Source organism: Colias philodice, chromosome 9 (assembly GCF_061535455.1).
Source record: "Colias philodice isolate Cphi_HAF_F1 chromosome 9, ilColPhil1 Martin Lab GWU primary, whole genome shotgun sequence".
NCBI lineage: Eukaryota > Metazoa > Arthropoda > Insecta > Lepidoptera > Pieridae > Colias > Colias philodice.
In genome coordinates this window covers 4,319,948-4,340,843 of record NC_143094.1, presented here as the reverse complement: position 1 = coordinate 4,340,843, position 20,896 = coordinate 4,319,948, and the positions used below count along the sequence as shown (strand labels likewise).

Here is a 20,896-nt window from a genome sequence, read left to right as displayed (position 1 = left end):
TTATTCGACACTAATTAGGTAGGTACGTAATTTATGATACAATAATTATTATTTACCTACTCACTTGTTTTGTATTTCAGGTATTTCACTATGAGCACTTGCACGCGCTTAAAATGAATTCGTTTTTCAGTTTTTAAAGTGAAACTTTTATTACTTACATCTGCATCGTCTCAAACTTTTTGGTCTGTGTAGCGCATGTCGCGTGACGGTCGGCTGCCGAGTAGGTTTAGGTTGCTAAGGTTTTAGGTAAGTTTCACTTTTACCGTGGTTTCATAAAACCACACAACATTTTTTTTTTAAATTAAGTATAGGTAACTTTTTTTTGAAGATTTAATGGCCTGGTTACAAGAAATTATAAAACTACATACAAAATCAGAAGTCATTAAAATACTTGCATAAAATACTATAAAATATGCACAAAATATGCAAATAAAAATGGAATTAGCCATAATTATATTTTCTAATTATTCTAAAAGAAAAAATTAAATTCTAACAATTTATTTATTTAAAAAGAATTAAGAAATATGATTAGAAATTTTTAGTTATTTCGTTTATTATTATTCATAAAAATTCAAAAGATTTTATTTTCTTCGTAAATAATTCACAAGATTTCATTCAAGATAAATGCGTTGAAAGAAACGTTGATGTTTCAATACTTGGGAAATTGACTATGTAAGAAAAGGACAAGATTATGAATTGGCGTAAGAAAGAGCGAGATAGGTATATAGCTTTATAAACGAGTCGAAAATAGACGACAGATTCCGAAAGTACCGAAACCTTGACCGAAACAACGTCGCCATATTGTCATGTCAGGTTATTGAATGTGGTGAAAAGTGAATGCAGTTTCTTGATTGTATTGTTAAAACAAGGAAGATAGTGTTAAAATTAAACTCCTGTGTCTTTAATACTAAGGTACTTATCGATTTATAAATTGCAGTGATTACATTGTGGTTAAACTACATAGATTTCATTCATTAAAATTTGATAATTACTTCGGGTGTGGTATTTAGTTAGTACAGAATTGGTACATACCTTGTTTATTTTGTTTTAATTACACGTTGTTTATGTTATTATTCATAACATGTTGCACCTGCTCGTGTTAATGTTAATTTTAAATTGATATTGAAAATCGTATCTATAAATCAATAGTTATGGCTGCGTAGTGAAGCTCTTTCATCGTTTACTTTTTATAGGCGCAGGGTGCAACGCTGCATCCGTTGAAACATGAGCTATCAGATACCATCATCACAGAGCCGCACAAGTAAGTGATCGTTTTAAATTTCAATTATATAGTTTAGATATTGAGCTATGTGTATATCATTTACTATGACTCATATGTTAGCTATTGCCCTGATTTATTAACACAAACAATAAGGCCAATACAAATCAACATTGAAATGACTTTTCAGCAATCCTATCTATACATTCAAAAAAATAAAAATATATAGTATAAAATCTAAATTTATGTAAGTACATTTATACATTTATTTTTTTTGTTTAAGTCTCAGGAATCTGGACTTCTATATTTGTTGTGTCATGATAATAAAAAATAAAGCTGTTAAGTTATAATAAATATGTGTATATTCAACAACATACAGTATTGTTCTCGAAGTAAAAAATATTTTTAATTTATTAATTTCATAAATTAACCAAGAAGAAAGTATATTTTGTAATATTTAATTCATTATCTGGTTCAAGTGCATAGTGATATCAACAACAACAACTTCAATACTATTTTAAAAACTATAAATAAGTTTTTGTATTGTATTGTTTACTTGAAGCCTTCTAAAAAATATGTATATAACAGATTTTCTACAAAGAGAATGATCAAATTAAAAAAGGGTACAAGTTACTACTTTAAAATAGAACTTGTTTGTTTATTTGAAATCTATGACTGTGTTTCACTCCTGCCTATATGATTTAGTACTAAAATTTTTGTTTCTAATGTTATCAAAATGATATTCCAGTGTCGCATAGCAACTATGGTGGATCTGATGTGCCAATGGCTCCCAGCAAGGAGCAGCAGACCCTCATGTGGCAGCAGAACTCCTACTTGGTGGATTCTGGCATCAACTCTGGTGCCGCCACTCAGGTTGTTACAAACTTTTTATGCTTTTTGTATTATGTATCTTTCTATGTCTTAAAAGGATAACACAATAAGGCTTTTACATACATTGAAAGTTTAAGTAAATAGTTAGTTAAATACCAATACTAGAAGTTAAATTAAATACTAAGTGTGAAATCCTATGTCCTTTTAAGGAGTATGAGACAGATTTTTTTAAATTATGATATCAAGTAGTTGGTCAAATATGTATTTTGATTGAGGAATTTCAATTTTGATGGAGTAAATGGTTAAACGTAACCCAAGACCACTCAGTCCTGTGCAATATGCATCACATGTTCGACATGTGTCATTTGTGCCTATTGTCCTACTTGCAAATTGTTTTGTCTTGTAAAATATAATAAGGATTTTACAGTCTTTTAATATTTGTCTATACATATACTAACAATGTTTTATTGTTCAGGTGCCATCTCTTACTGGCAAGGAAGATGACGAGATGGAAGGCGATCAACTCATGTTTGATCTTGACCAGGGCTTTGCCCAAGGTTTTACCCAGGAACAAGTTGATGGTGGGTATTAACTTCATTTGAAGTACATAATGTGCAATTGTTAGCTACTTGTATAAAATTTCAAAGTTGTTTTTTGATAAATTTTTCCATTATTTATCTATTTTATGATAGTTCTTAATGTTCTCCTTTATAAATAGTCAATTTCTGAAAATAATTCAACTCCAATGTTGTCTTCTTGATATTGAGTTCCTAATATTTTTTTCAAGCCTTATATTATAGCAGTCAATAAATAACTTTATTTCTATAGACATGAACCAGCAGCTCTCGCAAACGCGCTCGCAGCGTGTGCGCGCGGCGATGTTCCCGGAGACACTGGAGGAGGGCATCGAGATCCCCTCCACACAGCTGGACCCGGCACAACCAACTGCTGTCCAGCGCTTGGCTGAGCCCTCGCAGATGCTCAAACATGCTGTTGTGAACTTGATTAATTATCAAGACGATGCTGATCTTGCTACCAGGTAAGTTGATGATAAATCTTCGTTATAAATTAATATGAAGTGCTGTTTAATTATGTTGTTCGTAATTTGATAGGTTTTATATTTTAATTTATTATTTACTCACTTCTTATATTAAAATATCCATATAATGCATATTCACTCAGTACAATCACTATTAAATGTGGAGGAAAACTTAAAAAATAAAGATGACCTGAATAATGGCTGAATATGTACAGTTTTCATTTTATAATCTTGTAAAAACTGTATAATTATAAAAGTTGATTTTTTTGTCTTTAGGGCTATTCCTGAGTTGATCAAGCTCTTGAACGATGAAGACCAAGTAGTAGTCTCTCAAGCAGCTATGATGGTGCATCAGCTGTCCAAGAAGGAAGCTTCCCGTCATGCGATCATGAATTCGCCACAAATGGTTGCCGCTTTAGTGAGAGCGATCTCTAATAGCAATGATCTCGAAACCACTAAAGGAGCTGTGGGAACTTTGCATAACTTGTCTCACCACAGACAAGGTTTACTCGCTATTTTCAAGAGTGGAGGCATTCCCGCTCTGGTGAAACTACTGAGCTCTCCTGTTGAGTCTGTGCTTTTCTATGCGATCACAACTCTCCATAATTTATTGCTGCATCAAGACGGATCGAAAATGGCCGTTCGTCTAGCTGGAGGCCTACAGAAAATGGTCGCACTATTGCAGAGAAACAATGTGAAGTTCCTCGCGATTGTCACTGATTGTCTTCAGATCCTCGCGTATGGAAATCAAGAGTCGAAACTGATCATCCTCGCGTCTCAAGGTCCGATCGAATTGGTGCGAATCATGCGCTCGTATGATTACGAAAAGTTGTTGTGGACTACATCTCGTGTACTTAAGGTAATATTTTTCAAATTATTTATTATGAACTAGCGGTCCGCCCCGGCTTCGCCCGTGGTACATATTTATGTTTTCTCTACATAAGAACCATCCTGGTACTTCAAGGAATATAATAAAAAAAGAATTATCGAAATCGGTCCACCCATTCTCGAGTTATGCGCTTACCAACACATTTTGCCATTCATTTTTATATTATAGATGCCTCACATAAAAGACTGTACTACTATATAAATTAAATTTAATGAAGTAAAAAAAAAAATAAACAGCATTATTTCTAATTTAAAAATCTTGTAACGCGCTTTTGTATGCTTCACATTTGTATGTAAACAACACATCTAGATTCAATTTTGACCCACTTTAAACGAAAAGCCTTTCAAACTTTGTATACTTATCAATTATCATGGATCAGTGGGAATACAATAATTTCACCATTTTTTAACGTGATAACGTTCGATTAACGTTTTAGTCGGGTGACATGTTCAGAAACTTGTGTCACACCAAAACCTCACGAGCGCGATCGCAGGTATAACGAGAGAGAGACGGACCGATCTCCCGTCTCATCTCAAGCGCTGCCACCAATAAGACGTTATCACGTAAACATCTCGATCGTAAACCTACTTTACAAACAACCAAATCTATATCAATTATTTATAGGTGTTGTCAGTGTGCTCAAGCAACAAGCCAGCTATTGTGGAAGCCGGCGGTATGCAGGCTCTTGCTATGCACCTTGGTAACCCAAGTGGCCGTCTCGTCCAGAACTGCCTCTGGACTCTGAGGAATCTTTCTGATGCTGCTACCAAGGTAAATATTAATAGTTTTTATTATGAATCATGTGTATTATAACTATTTTAAAATAACAGATAAAAAAATAAATTGTTATATCTAGAAATTACAAGGATATACATTCTTTTCTTCTCATCTGCTTTTTATGAATTTTAAAGATTTCGAATTGTATTAGATTTGGCATTTTCCAATATTGAAACAAATATACTGACAAAAAAAATAAAAATGTTGCAGGTGGATGGTCTTGAAAATCTGCTCCAAAGCCTTGTGCAAGTGTTGGCTTCAACTGATGTTAACATTGTTACTTGTGCTGCTGGCATACTTTCGAACTTGACTTGCAACAACCAACGTAATAAGGTATGGTATTGGTTTGATTTGTATATTTTTTTACTCTTTACAAATGCATTGATTTTTCGTAATTTCAAAACGAAATGTTGCATTTGTAATTTTGAGTATGAAAGGTACTAATAGAATTTCACTCACTATAGCAGTCATATAATTTTCTATCTCAACTGATTGGTTGTAGTTCCACAATTATTGTTATGAATGTAAATAAACTTATGAACATTTTTTTACATTCTCCAAATGATGTTTTATTGACGTGACAACGTCTTGTAATTCGATAAAGCCGGCTGCACGCACGAAAAAACATGACTCATGCGGCGTTACATCGCTCTGACTCATCTGAGGCGTTCCATGTAAGGCTTGAAGTGCGAGCGAGAGCGCGGAACGAGCGACAAAGAAGCACAATCGGACGTTGTCACGTTCTATTATCGTCAGTAAACCGACTTTACAGACAACCAATTTTTTTTTTAATGTGAACTCATTTCATGTCAAATCCAGGTGACAGTATGCCAAGCGGGCGGTGTGGACGCTCTAGTGCGTACCGTGGTATCTGCCGGCGACCGCGAGGAGATCACTGAGCCGGCGGTGTGCGCGCTGCGGCACCTCACCTCGCGCCACGTGGAGAGCGAGATGGCGCAGAACGCGGTGCGCCTGCACTACGGGCTGCCGGTGAGTGAGAGTTAATGTTAAATTTGGCGGTGACGTCATACATTTTCAATACACTAGGGATGGCCGCGTGCGTTGCGTCACATCGATAAACGCTTATCGATAACTAGTAGGAATATAATAATACTACGAAATATAAATATGTGCCCTATTTTAGTTAAAAAATGCAGGTTAAATAATTATGTATTAATTTTCTGGGCAATGTATTATTCAATATTTAACTTTTTATTTTGCATACTTTTACATGAAGTTGTGAAACTGGCTGTTACATAGAAAGACTAAACTTTTTGTTTTGCGTAACTGAAAATTGTTTTGTTGTATGTGCAGGTGATAGTGAAGCTGCTGCAGCCGCCGTCGCGCTGGCCGCTGGTGAAGGCGGTGGTGGGGTTGGTGCGCAATCTGGCGCTGTGCCCGGCCAACCACGCGCCGCTGCGCGAGCACGGCGCCGTGCACCACCTCGTGCGCCTGCTGCTGCGCGCCTTCAACGACACGCAGCGGGTACGTGTGCTGTATACCTTATACAGGGTGATATTTTTGAAATTCGAACGTGTCAAAAATTCAAAATCGAAAAAAGCTGTATGAATCGGTAGGAACGTCGTGTTGGAAGGACATTGTAGGTGAAATGCGGTGAATGAGGAATATCAAAATACGCTTAATGAAGACATTAGGTCGATTTTGATGAACGATGAAAATTAAAAATGCATTATGAGATCTGTGGGAAAAATCAATTTTGCTATCCAAGGAACGAACCTGTTGACAAAAATCACATCCTGTATTATTACACTGATTGATTTTGTCTATTACTTAAAGAAATCAATTTTTCAAACAAAAGCATATATTATTCAAATAAAAATTAGAATACCATTAACATTCACTATACTACTAACTAATAAAATAAATTTCCAGCAACGCTCATCAGTATCGGGCGGTGGAGGTACAGGCGGCGCGTACGCAGACGGCGTGCGTATGGAAGAAATTGTGGAGGGGGCTGTGGGAGCACTGCATATACTGGCCCGGGAGAGCCTCAACCGTGCGCTGATACGTCAGCAGAACGTTATACCGATATTCGTGCAGCTGCTGTTCAACGAGATTGAGAATATACAGGTGATATATGTGCAAAAATAATGTTTTGAAAGATGTAGGTGCTAGTAAAAAAAAAGTCAATATGAATATGAATTTGAAAATGTTGATCATTAGGGAATTCATGTTGCAATATTATTTTGTTGAGCTTGCCTTTATAACTACTGATGTATATTTTATAAGAATGATTTAAAGTCCGAAATATGAATCATTTCGCACATTACAGTGAAATAATATAATATGTTATCAAACTATGATTGACCAGTGCTAATAATTTATGTTTTGATGTATGTATATTGAAATAATTTAGTTTTTTTTTATTAGCGTCTGATGATGATATTATTTTATTTACGTTCAAAATTCAAATCAATGTTTATCTTTTTCAACTTGGATTGTAAAATACATTATTGCATTAGGAATAAACAAATAAAACGGAAGCATAATATTAAAAATATATTTTAATTATTTCAGCGTGTGGCGGCAGGAGTGCTTTGTGAGCTGGCTGCAGATAAAGAAGGTGCTGAGATGATAGAGGCTGAAGGTGCCACCGCTCCGCTCACAGAACTGCTGCATTCTCGGAATGAAGGTATGCACTATAATATCCCAAGAACTTTTTGTTATTCTGACTAAATAAATGTAACTATGAGTAAAGTAGGTAGAAAATTATGATTATAATAAATTGTATTTTCTTTGTAATTCATTATCTTTTTGAACATTGATGTTAGTAAAATTATGTCATGAAAGATTGTCTACAAGCTTTGCCCACTTGCAATAAGCTTGCACTAAACAAATCGGGCAATAACTTCCAGGATCACTACTTACAAATACAAAGTAAAAAAAACATACTGTTACTTATCGCCGTCCCAGTTATAGTAAACGCACGGGTAGCCGAGAGGCTAGACGTTGCCTCGGTATGGCAAAAGACCTGGGTTTCCATCCCGTCATCCTGCCTCGTGATATTTTAAGCTATTGCATAGCTTCTATCGCGGGCCTTGAGCGCGGGGACCGAATCCAGAAATTTAGTAACGAAAAGCCTCACGCTCCCCACTCCGACGGGCGCGGAGGTGTGGCTTGAAGGCATAGCATGCAATAGCTTTACCGCGGCAGTCCCCGAGTGCCACACTTTTTTTTTAATTCTTTTAAAATTTCTCATCAAGCATTTGACTATAAAACTTAATATTTATTTATTTATATACAACCATTCCTACCATTACAGTTACCCAATGCGATAGGGAGGTCAAATTTACAATACAATTTATTCATTAATACAAAAAAATATAAAATTAATTAAGATTATAATATACAACCGCTACAATTATGTTTGATACTCTAGTGACTAGTCAAATATTATAATGATTAATACATATAAAGCTGAATAATACATATTTTTTAACAATGTCAAATTTAAAACATTTTCAATTAAAAGTTAAAAACTAAATTTAATACAAAAACGCAATATTAGTATAATTTAACAGTATCACTACATTGATTTAAATACACTTTATATACAGTTTTAGCACGTTTTAGATAATGTCCAATAATTGAAAACATAACATTCCAAAATAAAATTAATTTTCACATCCAATATTAAAATAATAATAATAAAACAATAAAAATACATCAATTTAAATAAAGCCACTTCTCGACAATTTAAATAAGTTGTAATATCTAACACTGATATGTTAGATTTTAGGACTAGGAGTAAGCAATAAAATTTAAAATAATCTTTGTCAATTCACTCAAATTATTTGAAAAAATGTCCGACCATGGACGTATAAAAAAAGACGGACGGTATATCGCTTATACATGGAGTGAAGCTTAATAATGGCGGCGACACATCCATGTGTGTGTGCCATGTTGCCATGGCAACAGCTGTGTTGATGACAATGGCGGCTGTATTTTTTTCTATAAATTTTGCCGTAATAATTTTGTCATTAAAACATAAAAGAAATAACTTGCTTCCCTGTGGAATGAATCCCTTGTGTTTTGTTATTTAAAATTGTACTGTTGCGACACCATTTAACCACGCAAGACGGCATTTTAAATATTTTTTGTGAAACAGTGACGCAGTTAATCAGTCGGTAGTTCACGACGTAATGGCGGCCGACTAGCTTACTATGGTGAGAGTGTGTGCGTGTTCATTGTCTTTACACGATCGCTAGCTTACTACGGTGGCTTCACGTTGTTTGTTCGTAAAACGGCGTCCGTCTTTTTTTATACGTCCATGTGTCCGACTTATTGTGCACCTCATTGACAACATGGATATGCCTTTGTCAAAGGGGCTCTTGACAGTAAATTAGTTCTGGCCTGGGGAACAAGTAAAAGTTCGAAAAGGGCTTCGACGTTTCCATACATATGCGTCCGGTACACAGAAACTAATGCTTCGTAAAACTTGTGGGTTCTGGTCTTTGCCCCGTAGTATACGTATCAGTATCAGTGCAAGTTGGCACTCCCTTCGCACTTTTAAATCATAATATCCTACCATTCCGAGAACAAAAAGAGTAGGATACTGCAAAGGATAATATGGGTACACTGCGTAAAGTTTCATGTATAAATATCTTAAAAATTTATTTTGAATTCGCTCCAACATATACGAATATTTTTGTTTATTTTTGTTTAAACTCACAAATACACACTGATACTGACTACGCAGGCGTAGCGACGTACGCGGCGGCGGTGCTGTTCCGCATGTCGGAGGACAAGCCGCACGACTACAAGAAGCGGCTCTCCATGGAGCTCACCAACTCGCTGTTCCGCGACGACCACCAGATGTGGCCCAACGATCTCGCCATGCAGCCCGATTTGCAGGTCATTATCATTGTCTCTTATGTATCCTCATTTATTTTTATCACAGCAACGTAAAGAATAACGACAACAATGATTAAACTTGACATGAACTTGTAAATGAATAGGCATGACGAAAGATTTTGAAATCCTCTTCCATAATGTGTGTTTACGTTTACTGAACAAGAAAAACCCTATATTTCGGTAATATACTTAAATTTAACGAAGATAAAAGCCATTTTTCAAAAAATATTTATTATCTGTGCAAAAACAGCTCGCAGGTGTCATGGCGTCGGCGTGACGTCAAACTTAGGTAAATACGTCAATATCTGTACGCTTGTCCAAGAAACTAAACAAAATATGTTAATTCATGCGTTAAAATGAATTTCAAATCTTATAAGTGCTGTGCGGTACCTCAGTGTACTTCCACATCAATAAAAACGCCAAACAAATTATTTGTACACGTTCCAAACAAGAAATTAATAAGGGGAAAGTGGTTAAAGCTCGCGCGGCGAAACCCCAACGATGTAGTTACGAATTCGCCACTTTATTTCTGTGAAGATCACTTTGATGTGAGTATGTTATCATATACTTATAGATTTTAAACTAAAAATGTTTCTATAATGTTAAATAATTGAAATTTGGCAGCTATAGATTCATTAATTTATTTAGGTTAAGTTTGTTTTGATAATGGCTATGATTCTTATTATCAATAATTCTAAACATTTCCTTTTCTTTCAGATGCCAAATGATATGGAAAATTATATGCAGTATCATGTGATGAAATCAGTATCACAAGTACGTATGAAACCAGGATGTATGCCCCATAAGTTTACATGCCAATCTGATAGGAAATCACGAACATCTGACACAACAGAGCGACCATATATAGCAAAGAAACGAAGAATGATGATTCTTGAAGAGTGTAAAAAGGAATTCGAAGAAAAATGTATAGTTACAAAACAATCAAGTGTTGAAGAAATTACATCCATTAGTTCCATTAGTTCAGGTATTACCCGTATTTTATTCTTATTGTTGCATATGTACTTAATAAGTATTTGTAGTCATAATTATAATATTAAAATAACAAAATATTTGTTTTACAGTTCAGCAGAATGTCGATGAACTTCCCCAATTGGCACCAAGAGTGTTGGATAAATCAGTTCAAGTAAACATATACAAAAAATACAGAAGTAAAGCTAACCAAACAAAAGTCAATTTGGTAAATCAGATGACATCACCATCAAAGCCATTTCAACATTCTGTCTCTACATCTCCATTTCAAATCAAGCATCACGGTCTTAATACTAACCCATCAAGGTCTAGTGGTAATTATTTGAGTAAAAAAGTTAAAAAAATAGAACACTCAGATAGTGATGCTTCTTATACCCCCTCTGTGACTCTAACAGAAACCTCAATACCTGTATCAATATCTGCTTCGGATTGTAGCGAGATGGTAGAGGATGACAAAAGAAGAGAAAATTTTAATGCTTTAGAGTGCACCTTGAAGAAAATTAGAAAAAACCCCCGTTCCTATATTGGTGTTCCTTTAAGTTGTTTTTATTTAGTTAACTTAATTGAAGAACAGACAAATATACCATTTAATCATATTTTACTATGTCTAAAAAAAATTAAATTAAATAATTCATTCCGTGAACTTGCTGATGATTTTGGAATTGATAAAACTTATCCAAGCAAAATTTTTTTGAAAAATATACCTATTTTAGCAAGTGTAATGCGTCCTTTTATTGTTCCATTAGTTAAGAAATTGATTAAAAAAAATCTACCAATGGCTTTTAGACATAAATACAATAATGTGACTTGCATAATCGACTGTTTAGAGATTGAAATACAGAAACCTTCAAATGCTTTAAATCAAGCCCTTTCCTGGTCTGATTACAAGAAAGCTAATACCATTAAGTACCTTATATCCTGTACACCTAATGGTTTGATAAATTATATTTCTAATGGTTATGGAGGCCGAATAACAGACACATGCATTGTTGAAACTTCTGACTTTTCAAAATGTTTGCAACCCAATATGTGGGTCATGGCAGATAGAGGATTTAAGCATGTGGAAGTATATTTAAGAAGAATGGGTGTGAAATTAGTACGGCCACCGAGTGTTGTATCTGGATGTAAGTTATCTAAAGCAGAAGCTAAAGAAACCAAACAAATAGCTAGTTTGAGAATTCACGTAGAGCGGGTGATAAGACGGATTCGTGAATTCAACATGTTAAAACCGCATGCTTGTCTTAACTTAAGTTTGGTTAAAGTTCTTGATGATGTTATAACTATAGCTTGTGGTTTGATTAATTTACAGGATTCACTTATTAAATAAAATATTAATTAAATTTCTGCATTTTTATTTACTATTCAATACATTTATATAACAATGGATATATATTGCATTTCCAGAATTTAATAATTCTTTCCAGAAAGCTTTTCATAAAATTTTCATCATAAGCGATGCAAATAATTTCTATGTTATTGTTAATTATAAATTCTGGGTCAGCGATGCAAAAGTAACAATTGTTTTTACCACTTAAGTACATTTGCAATTGCATCTGGGCAAAGCACTTCTTGTTTGGTTTACCATTTTTAATATAATTTTCGTAAGTTTTTCTACTGATGGGACATTTTATCTCCACTATGCCACCTGAACATATTCCATCGGGAGAACCAGCTAACATGGGATGTTTTTGGGATATAAACAACCCTGCATCGTATATCTCTTTCCCTAGTTTTTTGCTCACCATTTGTCTAACTTCTATTTCTAAATCTCTACCCCTTTTCATTGCTGGTGTGTCTGGTATCTTCCCACCCATTATAGAAGCAATCAGTGTTCCATCATTGGTCTGACACCGACTCACTTCATATGCTCTTGAAGCAGTCACCCTTCCATATCTCAGTTCGAACCAAAGATTACTTTTAGATTGGGCTCTCGTTTCAGCTTCTATCTTGTTGATAAGATCAATACTTAAATTAACTTTACTTAAAAATAAGTCACAACACTCTTCCTTATATGTAAACACAAGTTGGTGCATTGAGACACTAAGTATTTCATTACAAGTAAAATTTTCTTGATACTTTAGTATCTCACAGTTGTCTTGTTTTCTCTTTTTTCCTTCTTCTAGAAATTTTTCAAGGACTGTAGCGTTTAATGACATCATTGGGCTTCCTTTTGAAAGATCCTTTGCTGACAAATATTTTAAGGTAGTACCAACCCTTGATAGCCTTGATTTCTTCCAATAACATTGGACTTCTGTGCATGAAGGTTCTTCACTTCGCCTGTGGATCCACATAAGTAGCGCTATTGCATGCTTACATCCACCCTGGGCAGCAACACAATCATGGCATTCAATAGACACTATTTTCTCTTCTTCTTCATCAATAATTAATGTAACAGCATATAGTTTTGAGTGCACTTTATGCTCTGGGCAAATTTTGCACTTTACTGTACAAAGGTTTCTTTCCCGATTCAGTTGTACATAACTGATTGCATCATCCCCATATGATGGTCTTGAAGACCTGTAAAATAACCAAATTATATTGATTTGCTAAAAACATGATATTGATATACCTACCTACTTTATATTAATTTAGAAAAAATACATAAACATTGACTATTGCGATTTATAAGATTTTACGTGTTTACTTTGAGAAAAAGTGTTACTTAAGTCTCTAAAGAAACCCCTTAGTCGGTGCTTTTCTGTTACAGAAAATGTTTTCGGGTATTAACTGTACAACATTGTAGAAACCTACAAGCTGTGAAGGAGCTAACCTCAAAAGTAAACAGTTGCAATATTTATCGTAAAAATAACCTATGAAAGTGAAATAATATGAAACTAGAAATATGTATAATTACTTCTTGATTATATCAAAGTTGGTTTTATGTATGGTAAAGATAGATAAATACAAAATTAACTTACAAGGAAGTTTTCACATTTCTAAACTCAGACGAGCAAAATTCCTTATTTGTTGACAGGAATTCTCCCAACATTAACACGTCAATCCTAGGCAAATTTGAGCTATTTGCCTTAATAAAGCTCGGATCCATTATCAAAATAGATTGAAAGCGATAAATCACACGTAAAACAATATAAAATCAATCAAAATGCGTATGCACACAAACAAAACACACCTGACATGAAATTATTTGGATAAACTTTACGTCACGCGTTGTGATTGGTGTTTGAGTCAAAATGGCGGACTGTGGTATTTTAATGTTTTATTTTATTAAAAATATCAATAATCTTATTGTTTTAAATAAAAATAAGGCAGTATTTTAAAATTATTTAACATAAAGTTTCACCTAAATACACCAAATCGATCATTTATTGATACTGTCGTCATGCCTATTATAATAGACTTCTAATTGGATGATGGATTTGAAAATTAAAATTGTAAGTTAGGTTTATTTGATAGTCTAATTCCTAATGGTTCGACAAAAAATGTGTAACACATGCTGCCAATAATTATAATTCATGTTATGAAATGACTAACGTAATTTTATTCCACTTGTATATTATGTTGATCTTTTTTTTGATGAAATAAGTTGTTTAGAAACTTAAATTTGTACTTCATTTATTTAAATCGGTATAAATAATTAATAATTATTATAATATAATTATATCCCGTGTTTCCTATATGTACAAAATTCATTGGTGGCTTGAATTTCCAGGACATGCTCGGGCCTGAGCAAGGCTATGAAGGATTGTATGGTACGAGGCCATCATTCCATCAACAAGGTAAGATTCCACCATTTATATATTATGCATAGATACTAACTTGTAGATATAGTGAGTAGATTAACATATATTAGAAACAATATTTTATGCATAATATTGTTAAAGAATACATTATAGTTTCAAGTAGTTTTATATAAATCATTTAATTTAGTGTATTGCTAAAAAATGGAATAGGTTATTTATTTCTAAAGTGCAATTTTTTATGTATTTAAACAAAATTTCTCATATTTGTTAATCTAACACAATTGTAACATGTATGGAATATTGTTCATTGTATTATATATTGCGCTCTTATTGTAGAGTTATGAGAATGTGTATATTATCTTTATAAATATGTGTCTCTTCTTTACACGCAGCCTAATCCGGGACCTATTTATCACTAAACTCAGGTGATGGGAATATTGTTACTTTATAAGTGATTTCTGAACTAAATAATTAATTACTAATTTTATATTTTGTGTGTTTTTGCTTTAGTGTAGAATTTTTAACCCGTTGTGTGATTTGGTTTTGATTTCTGTTTTGTTTACTAAAATACTGGTAGATATATTTAGAGGAATAACAAATTTGTAAATTGATTATTTAAATTTAACTATAGCAAGACTACATAAATTTTTAAAGGCATTTGTATGCCATAAAACACAAAATATCAAATTCAAGACTACAATATTCAGTGTGTTCATGATTATTGATATTGTTAAGTCATTGGTTTGTGACAATACATACCGCTTTAAAAATAAAAACCCAAAAAATAAATAATTAAAATCTCCCAATTAAGTATGATTTCTCTAAATATATGTATGAGTAAAAAAATGATGCATAATTGAGATTTGATGTAATTGGTATTTCTTATTAACATAGCCTTCTAATTTAAACCACACCCTATCATGTATTATTTGCTTATTTCTGAAGTTTAAGATATATTATTCTTTATTGTATCACGGTTTTCTCCATTGATTTTAATATTTTTTTCGTGTCGTTTCTTTTTTTTTTTTATAGCGAATTATTTAAACACAAACTTCGTTTTGCAACCAAGAAAATTATGGCTGGTATAACTTCTTCTAGATATGTTCTGTTTGCTTTTTCTGCCAGTTATTTCAAACAAATGTATGAAATAAACGGAGTAAAATGGTAATACTACGGCCACACTACCGTGATATGCCAATAATTATTGCCACAACTTTAACAACACCTAGGTGTAACCACGACTTATGGCCATAATTCTACAATGCCAATCAATATGACAAATGGCGGTAGGCAATAGCTCCGGCGGCGGTATTCTTTCGCACATCAAAGAAGATTACCGCCGTAATTATTGCGTATGCGGCCACACTACCGTTTGTCCAGTGTGCAATATGAGCTCACCGGCGACGCACGTATCGACCGACATGGAGTGGTCAAATGAAAAAGCGCTCGATGGCGCAAATTTTTGGAATTCTTGGAATTCTTCTCTTTGGGATCTTGGGGATACCCTATAAACATCGCAGTGTACACAATGATGCGTGGCGTCGGATCAAACAAAATTTATCATTTCCAAGTACAATAGATGATATTTTTTGGAAAAAGAAAAAATCTAAGAAAAAATATGTATTAATTATTAACTAATTTTTTTTTTGCTGCGGTAAATGCCAATAATTACCGACATATCTAGGTAAACTGTAGTGTAACCACACCAGTTCATGCAGTAATTTAGACGGTAATTTAATGCCATAATTATTGCGGTAACAGCCCGGTAGACGGTAAGGTAGTGTGGCCGTAGCATAACAGGTTCTTACAGTTTTTATGTTCATATGACACTTGTGTTTACCCATTAACTATACTCGGCACGGCGAACCTTGATCCCTATGACAGTTCGTCTTAGTGATTGCTCGTATAATGGGTCGTGTCGATACTTTACTATGTTAAAGGCGTGGCTTGCATTATTATACAATACAATACTCATGTGTATACATTATATGGCACTTATGTTCACAAATTAACAATACAATACTCAAATAATGTGTACAAACTTGCAGGCTACGACCAAATACCGATAGACTCGATGCAGGGGCTGGAGATCGGCAGCGGGTTCGGCATGGACATGGACATCGGGGACGGTGAAGGGGCCGCCGCTGCTGAGTTGGCGTTCCCGGAGCCGCCGCATGATAATAATAATGTGGCTGCGTGGTATGATACTGATTTGTAGGGTGTAGTAGGGAGTGTGCATACTGGCTGGTTAGTGTGCAGTAGGTATGGGGTAGTGTGCACACTGAGTTAAGTGCGCTGTAGGTATGGGGTAGAGTGCACACTGACTGGTTAGTGCGAGCTGTAGGTTACGGGATTGTGTGCATACTGACTGGTTAGTGTGCTGTAGGTATGGGGTTGAGTGCACACTGACTGGTTAGTGTGGTGTGGGTAAGGGGTAGTGTGCACACTGCCTTGTAGTGTGCATACTGACATGTACTGTGCGCTATGAGTATGAGTTAGTTCGCATACTGACTGGTAGTGTGCTCTGTGGTTATGGGGTAGTGTGCATACTGACCAGTTAGAACCATTGAACAAGTCAGTTGTACTGTTCGTTGACTTGTAGTGTGAATATATACTTGTAAATGTACACTGACAAGTAGTGTACGTGCAGACTTGTAATGTGTACATTGACTTGTGATTTGCGATGACTTGAAGTGTGCACACTGACTTATAGTATGTACATGTATTGTGTACACGCGGTACACTTCGATTGTTCGTTACACTTGTTTGTACTAGTGAGTACACTATTGTAGGATAGTGGCAAGTAAGTGTACTGGCCGGTGGATGCATTTGCTAGCAAGTGCACTAGCTAGCGAGTGCATTGACTTCTTCTTCTTCACTTCGAATACACTGGCTGGTATAACTTGCCATTATTACCTGTAACTACAGCGCACTAACTTACCAGTATATAAGGAGAGCTTTTGAAACTTGATTGTGAGGTTATAATAACATAGATATTATACTATGTGTCCTAAATCAAAATGAGATTAATAAGATCACTTTCCTTTCCCTACTATGGTAAAGAAGCCTTACAATCTAGTTTCAAAAATTCATCTTATAGCCAGTCACACCAAACTAAAGACCCACACTCATATTGTCAAGAAAACCTATAACATTTACTATGAGATGTTTTATAAGTAGAGCGCAGAAAATACAATGTAATCCTGGAGTTTGGTAGCATTTTTTTCGCCACAATTCAACTTTTAATGCTATTTGCAATTATTTTATTGCTTAGAACTTTATCTTCCTAATTCTTTGGAGACATCGCAGATTTATAAATGTATTTGTGTGGGTCAACAATTACTTAAATTTAATTATGTTTTAAGTTTACGCCTATTTTTTAATTTTGTTTTCCTTTATTACCCTTTTATATCGTTGACATTATAATATTGTATTAATTATTTTTATCAGTGTCATATATTATGCAATTACAATAAATAGTACAACATCCAAGCGACATACCTGTGATATATTTACAAAGGCAGCTTGAATTAACTGACAAAATCACAATTTTATATAATTTTCTTAAAATTCATTTGGTGCTATGTTTCAAATTTCATTATTCAATGCGTCAGAAGATGTGTTTATTATGTGTGAAATTATTAAGCTATTGCATAGCTTCTATCGCGGGCCTTGAGCGTGGGGACCGAATCGAGAAATTCCGTAACGAAAAAACCTCACGCTCCCCACTCCGACGGGCTCGGAGGTGTGGCTTGAAGGCATAGCATGCAATAGCTTTACCGCGGCAGTCCCCGAGTGCCACACGTCTTTTTATTTCAATTATAAATCGAAATTATATAATGTAATTTTCCTATAGACATGTCTTTAGCGCTCGCTCGGCCCTGCGTTGATTATATCGGTTTTGTACATCGACGTATGAAATGCGTGTAATCGGAGAATAGGGTAATTAGTACTAAGATTTTTCTAGGCTTTAATATATTTTATAGTTTTAGCTGCCGCGCCGTATTCCCTCTTATAAAAATATATGAAAACTAAACTATGTATGAAACTGACACTGGGCGCGGCGATGATTCGATTAATTATTTTACGTGCATTTACGTCTGTAGTGTGATTTTTGTTATATCCATCGGCTGAATGACTTTTTTTTATTTAAATAACGCATAAGACTGTTTGATTGTGTAAGGAGTATTTAATGTTTGACTGCCATTATTATTTTATTAATAGGATGAATACTTCGCGTTGAATATAGGATGATGTGCCGAGACCGATACGGATGTTTTTGAATATTTTTTAATCGTATGCTTAATAGCATAATATCATTGCGCTAATACTACGGTCTAACACCGATCGTGAAATATAAAATCAAAAATAGATTGATTTTAAAATGCCAAATACAGAATAAAACCTGTTTTAAATCGCTTTGAGATATTTTTTTTGCACGATCAGTGTTAGACCCGTGACTCTAGGAATGTTCTAGTAATTAGAATATATTTTGGAGTGTGCTTATGTAGATGAATATTAGCCAGACTTAGATGAACCGTAACGTAATATGGTAACAGTAAATAGACAAACGATAAAATAATACTGCGTCGTTGCTAAAATCGTTACAATTAATGAGTTAGGAATGTACTAGAAATACCACCATTTCGCGACACAATTTTCATTCTTTTTATTATGATTTTTTGGAATGATCTATGCAATTTCGTTTATTTGTAAATGGAATTTAAACCCCAGTACTTTGAGTAATGATGTGACGGTTATTTTATTCCAAATGAGATAATTATATAGATAACAATTTTGTCAAGCAAAAATCAACAATGTAATGGCAATATGAGATATATTAAGAATGAAAAATGTGTTTCGACTCAGTTATACCCTTAATAAGTAACTGCCGTATATTGTCTTATGGTTTTAGTAATGATAGGAATAGATGTGCGTGTGAATAATAATTTATATTTTCATGATCAAAATACAGTATTGCACCGCATTTTTTTGTCTTCCTTTCATTTAATTGCTATTTTCTATAGATTATTATTTACACGTACAAAAATACATTAATACATTGAATATATTCAATTTAGGAAATGCACTAACTATAAACAAGTGCACAACGTAGGTATTAGACTAATGTAATCGCCTAAGTTAAGGTTTAGTAGTAATTACGTAATTCCTCTAGGATCTTCGTATATAATTTTTCTATTCGATATTGTAAGCCTTTACCAATGTTTTTATACTTCGTTATTATGAAGACATTGCTGAAGTATGAGATTTTGTGTCCATTTATGTATGGATAATAAATTAAATATGGAAAAATTTGTGGTGTTTTATTTGAATTGTTTCCTTTCAATGTCCTTTACCTACATAATTTAATAGTGCCTGTTGACATCATGTAATTACTCGTTATATTAAAAATAAGGAAATTTTGGTGTGTGCCTAAAACGTTCAAAAGAAAGATTTTTTGCGAATTATTTCAGAAACATGTTATAGTTTAGGTATTAGTTAAAATATAAACACTAGAGCAGTTCTATTCTGCTGTTCAGTTATGGCAGTAGTAATATGAAACGAAAACATCGTAACAGTGTTACAACTAATAAATAATAACATATTAAATAAATGCTGGATATTATTGAATGTAGAAACAGTCGCTATGCAAATGCCTTATAATTTACACTTGAGTTTTTCACATTAATATGTATTTTATTATAGAAAATATAATTCTAGCTGTGGCTTGCAATAAGTACAAGCAAATTAATTCATTCTTTGTTTCAACCAGAGTAGGATTTTCGAAATAAATAAAAATAAACTATATTAATTTGACTCAGTTATCAAACAATAGGAACATTGTTCTATCATGGAAAACTTCTACTTTCTGAAGTCTTCCGAGTTCAGCTACCTACATTCATTCTAAGTTTCATCCAAATCGATGCTGTGCCTTAGGGTCAGCTCACACCGAGACGCGACGCGGCGCGACGCTGCGCGCACATTTTTCATAGAGCGACTCAGAATATACTTTATTCACTACACGAAAAGATACACATTGCTACGCCGCGAGGCACCTCGAGGCGCAGCGCTGCGTGGTGCAACGTAATCTGAATTCTCACAATGTAATGTGTGTCTTTTCGTGTAGTGAATAAAGTATATTCTGAGTCGCTCTATGAAAAAAGTGCGCGCAGCGTCGCGCCGCGTCGCGTCTCGGTGTGAGCTGACCCTTAGTCGTAAACCATAACACACAAAATACAGACAGGTATTTATTAAAATGGATACTCAAAATATCGCCTCATAAAATATGTATTCCACCGATCCAAAATAACTAATACAAGTCGACGACATAACTCGACTGGGCCGCAAATTGTTCGCAAAGCTAGGTACGCCGTACGACCGCAGACCGCAGCGAACTTACCCCACCTTTGTCCCGACAGTTATTATGTACAATTAGGACTTAGACCGCGGCACGCGGTACTAATCTTGCACTAACTTCGGCGTGGTTGAGGCGATGTGTGCGAAATAGTTAGCTCGACTAATTGCATCCTTGGCTAGATTTGATACATTTCGATATAAATGTTTAGTGATCTAAC

At 34.4% G+C, this 20,896-nt stretch overlaps 3 protein-coding genes across 9 annotated transcripts; 2 read left to right on the top strand and 1 right to left on the bottom strand.

The window, feature by feature from the left end:
• Nucleotides 1-763: 763 nt before the first annotated feature.
• Nucleotides 764-19,634, top strand: arm (armadillo). 7 transcript variants are annotated; one of them, XR_016316065.1, is made up of 16 exons: nt 764-912; nt 1,194-1,261; nt 1,968-2,092; nt 2,526-2,631; nt 2,879-3,089; nt 3,366-3,948; nt 4,603-4,749; nt 4,963-5,088; nt 5,575-5,745; nt 6,070-6,240; nt 6,649-6,846; nt 7,294-7,408; nt 9,476-9,630; nt 14,291-14,357; nt 16,370-16,714; nt 16,754-19,634. XR_016316065.1 is itself a non-coding variant. In XM_089699023.1 (16 exons), the coding sequence occupies exons 2-15, from the start codon at nt 1,225-1,227 to the stop codon at nt 16,537-16,539; spliced, it is 2,382 nt and encodes a 793-aa protein (XP_089555149.1). In that variant the 5' UTR covers nt 764-912; nt 1,194-1,224; the 3' UTR covers nt 16,540-16,545; nt 16,666-19,634. The 7 variants fall into 7 exon arrangements, 6 of the variants coding, with proteins under 6 accessions (XP_089555149.1, XP_089555147.1, XP_089555148.1 ...); XM_089699023.1 differs by having other exon boundaries at nt 16,370-16,545; nt 16,666-19,634; XM_089699021.1 differs by having other exon boundaries at nt 16,370-16,572; nt 16,608-19,634.
• Nucleotides 9,734-11,960, top strand: LOC149485760 (uncharacterized). The gene is made up of 3 exons (XM_089699030.1): nt 9,734-10,178; nt 10,348-10,615; nt 10,713-11,960. Exons 1-3 carry the CDS (start codon nt 9,987-9,989, stop codon nt 11,945-11,947), a joined length of 1,695 nt encoding a protein of 564 aa, XP_089555156.1. The 5' UTR covers nt 9,734-9,986; the 3' UTR covers nt 11,948-11,960.
• On the bottom strand, nt 11,979-13,965 carry LOC149485759 (uncharacterized). The gene is made up of 2 exons (XM_089699034.1): nt 13,539-13,965; nt 11,979-13,137 (listed from the first exon to the last, which is right to left on the bottom strand). Exons 1-2 carry the CDS (start codon nt 13,664-13,666, stop codon nt 11,979-11,981), a joined length of 1,287 nt encoding a protein of 428 aa, XP_089555160.1. The 5' UTR covers nt 13,667-13,965.
• Nucleotides 19,635-20,896: the final 1,262 nt, after the last annotated feature.

Coding starts and splice junctions, on each gene's coding strand:
- arm (XM_089699023.1), top strand. CDS start 1,225: ATGAGCTATCAGATACCATCATCACAGAGCCGCACAA. Junction 4,750..4,962: donor TTTCTGATGCTGCTACCAAG/GTAAATATTAAT, acceptor ATAAAAATGTTG/CAGGTGGATGGTCTTGAAAA. Junction 6,847..7,293: donor ACGAGATTGAGAATATACAG/GTGATATATGTG, acceptor TAATTATTTCAG/CGTGTGGCGGCAGGAGTGCT.
- LOC149485760 (XM_089699030.1), top strand. CDS start 9,987: ATGAATTTCAAATCTTATAAGTGCTGTGCGGTACCTCAGTGTACTTCC. Junction 10,179..10,347: donor TCTGTGAAGATCACTTTGAT/GTGAGTATGTTA, acceptor CTTTTCTTTCAG/ATGCCAAATGATATGGAAAA. Junction 10,616..10,712: donor CATTAGTTCCATTAGTTCAG/GTATTACCCGTA, acceptor TTTGTTTTACAG/TTCAGCAGAATGTCGATGAA.
- LOC149485759 (XM_089699034.1), bottom strand. CDS start 13,666: ATGGATCCGAGCTTTATTAAGGCAAATAGCTCAAATTTGCCTAGGATT. Junction 13,138..13,538: donor AGAAATGTGAAAACTTCCTT/GTAAGTTAATTT, acceptor GTTATTTTACAG/GTCTTCAAGACCATCATATG.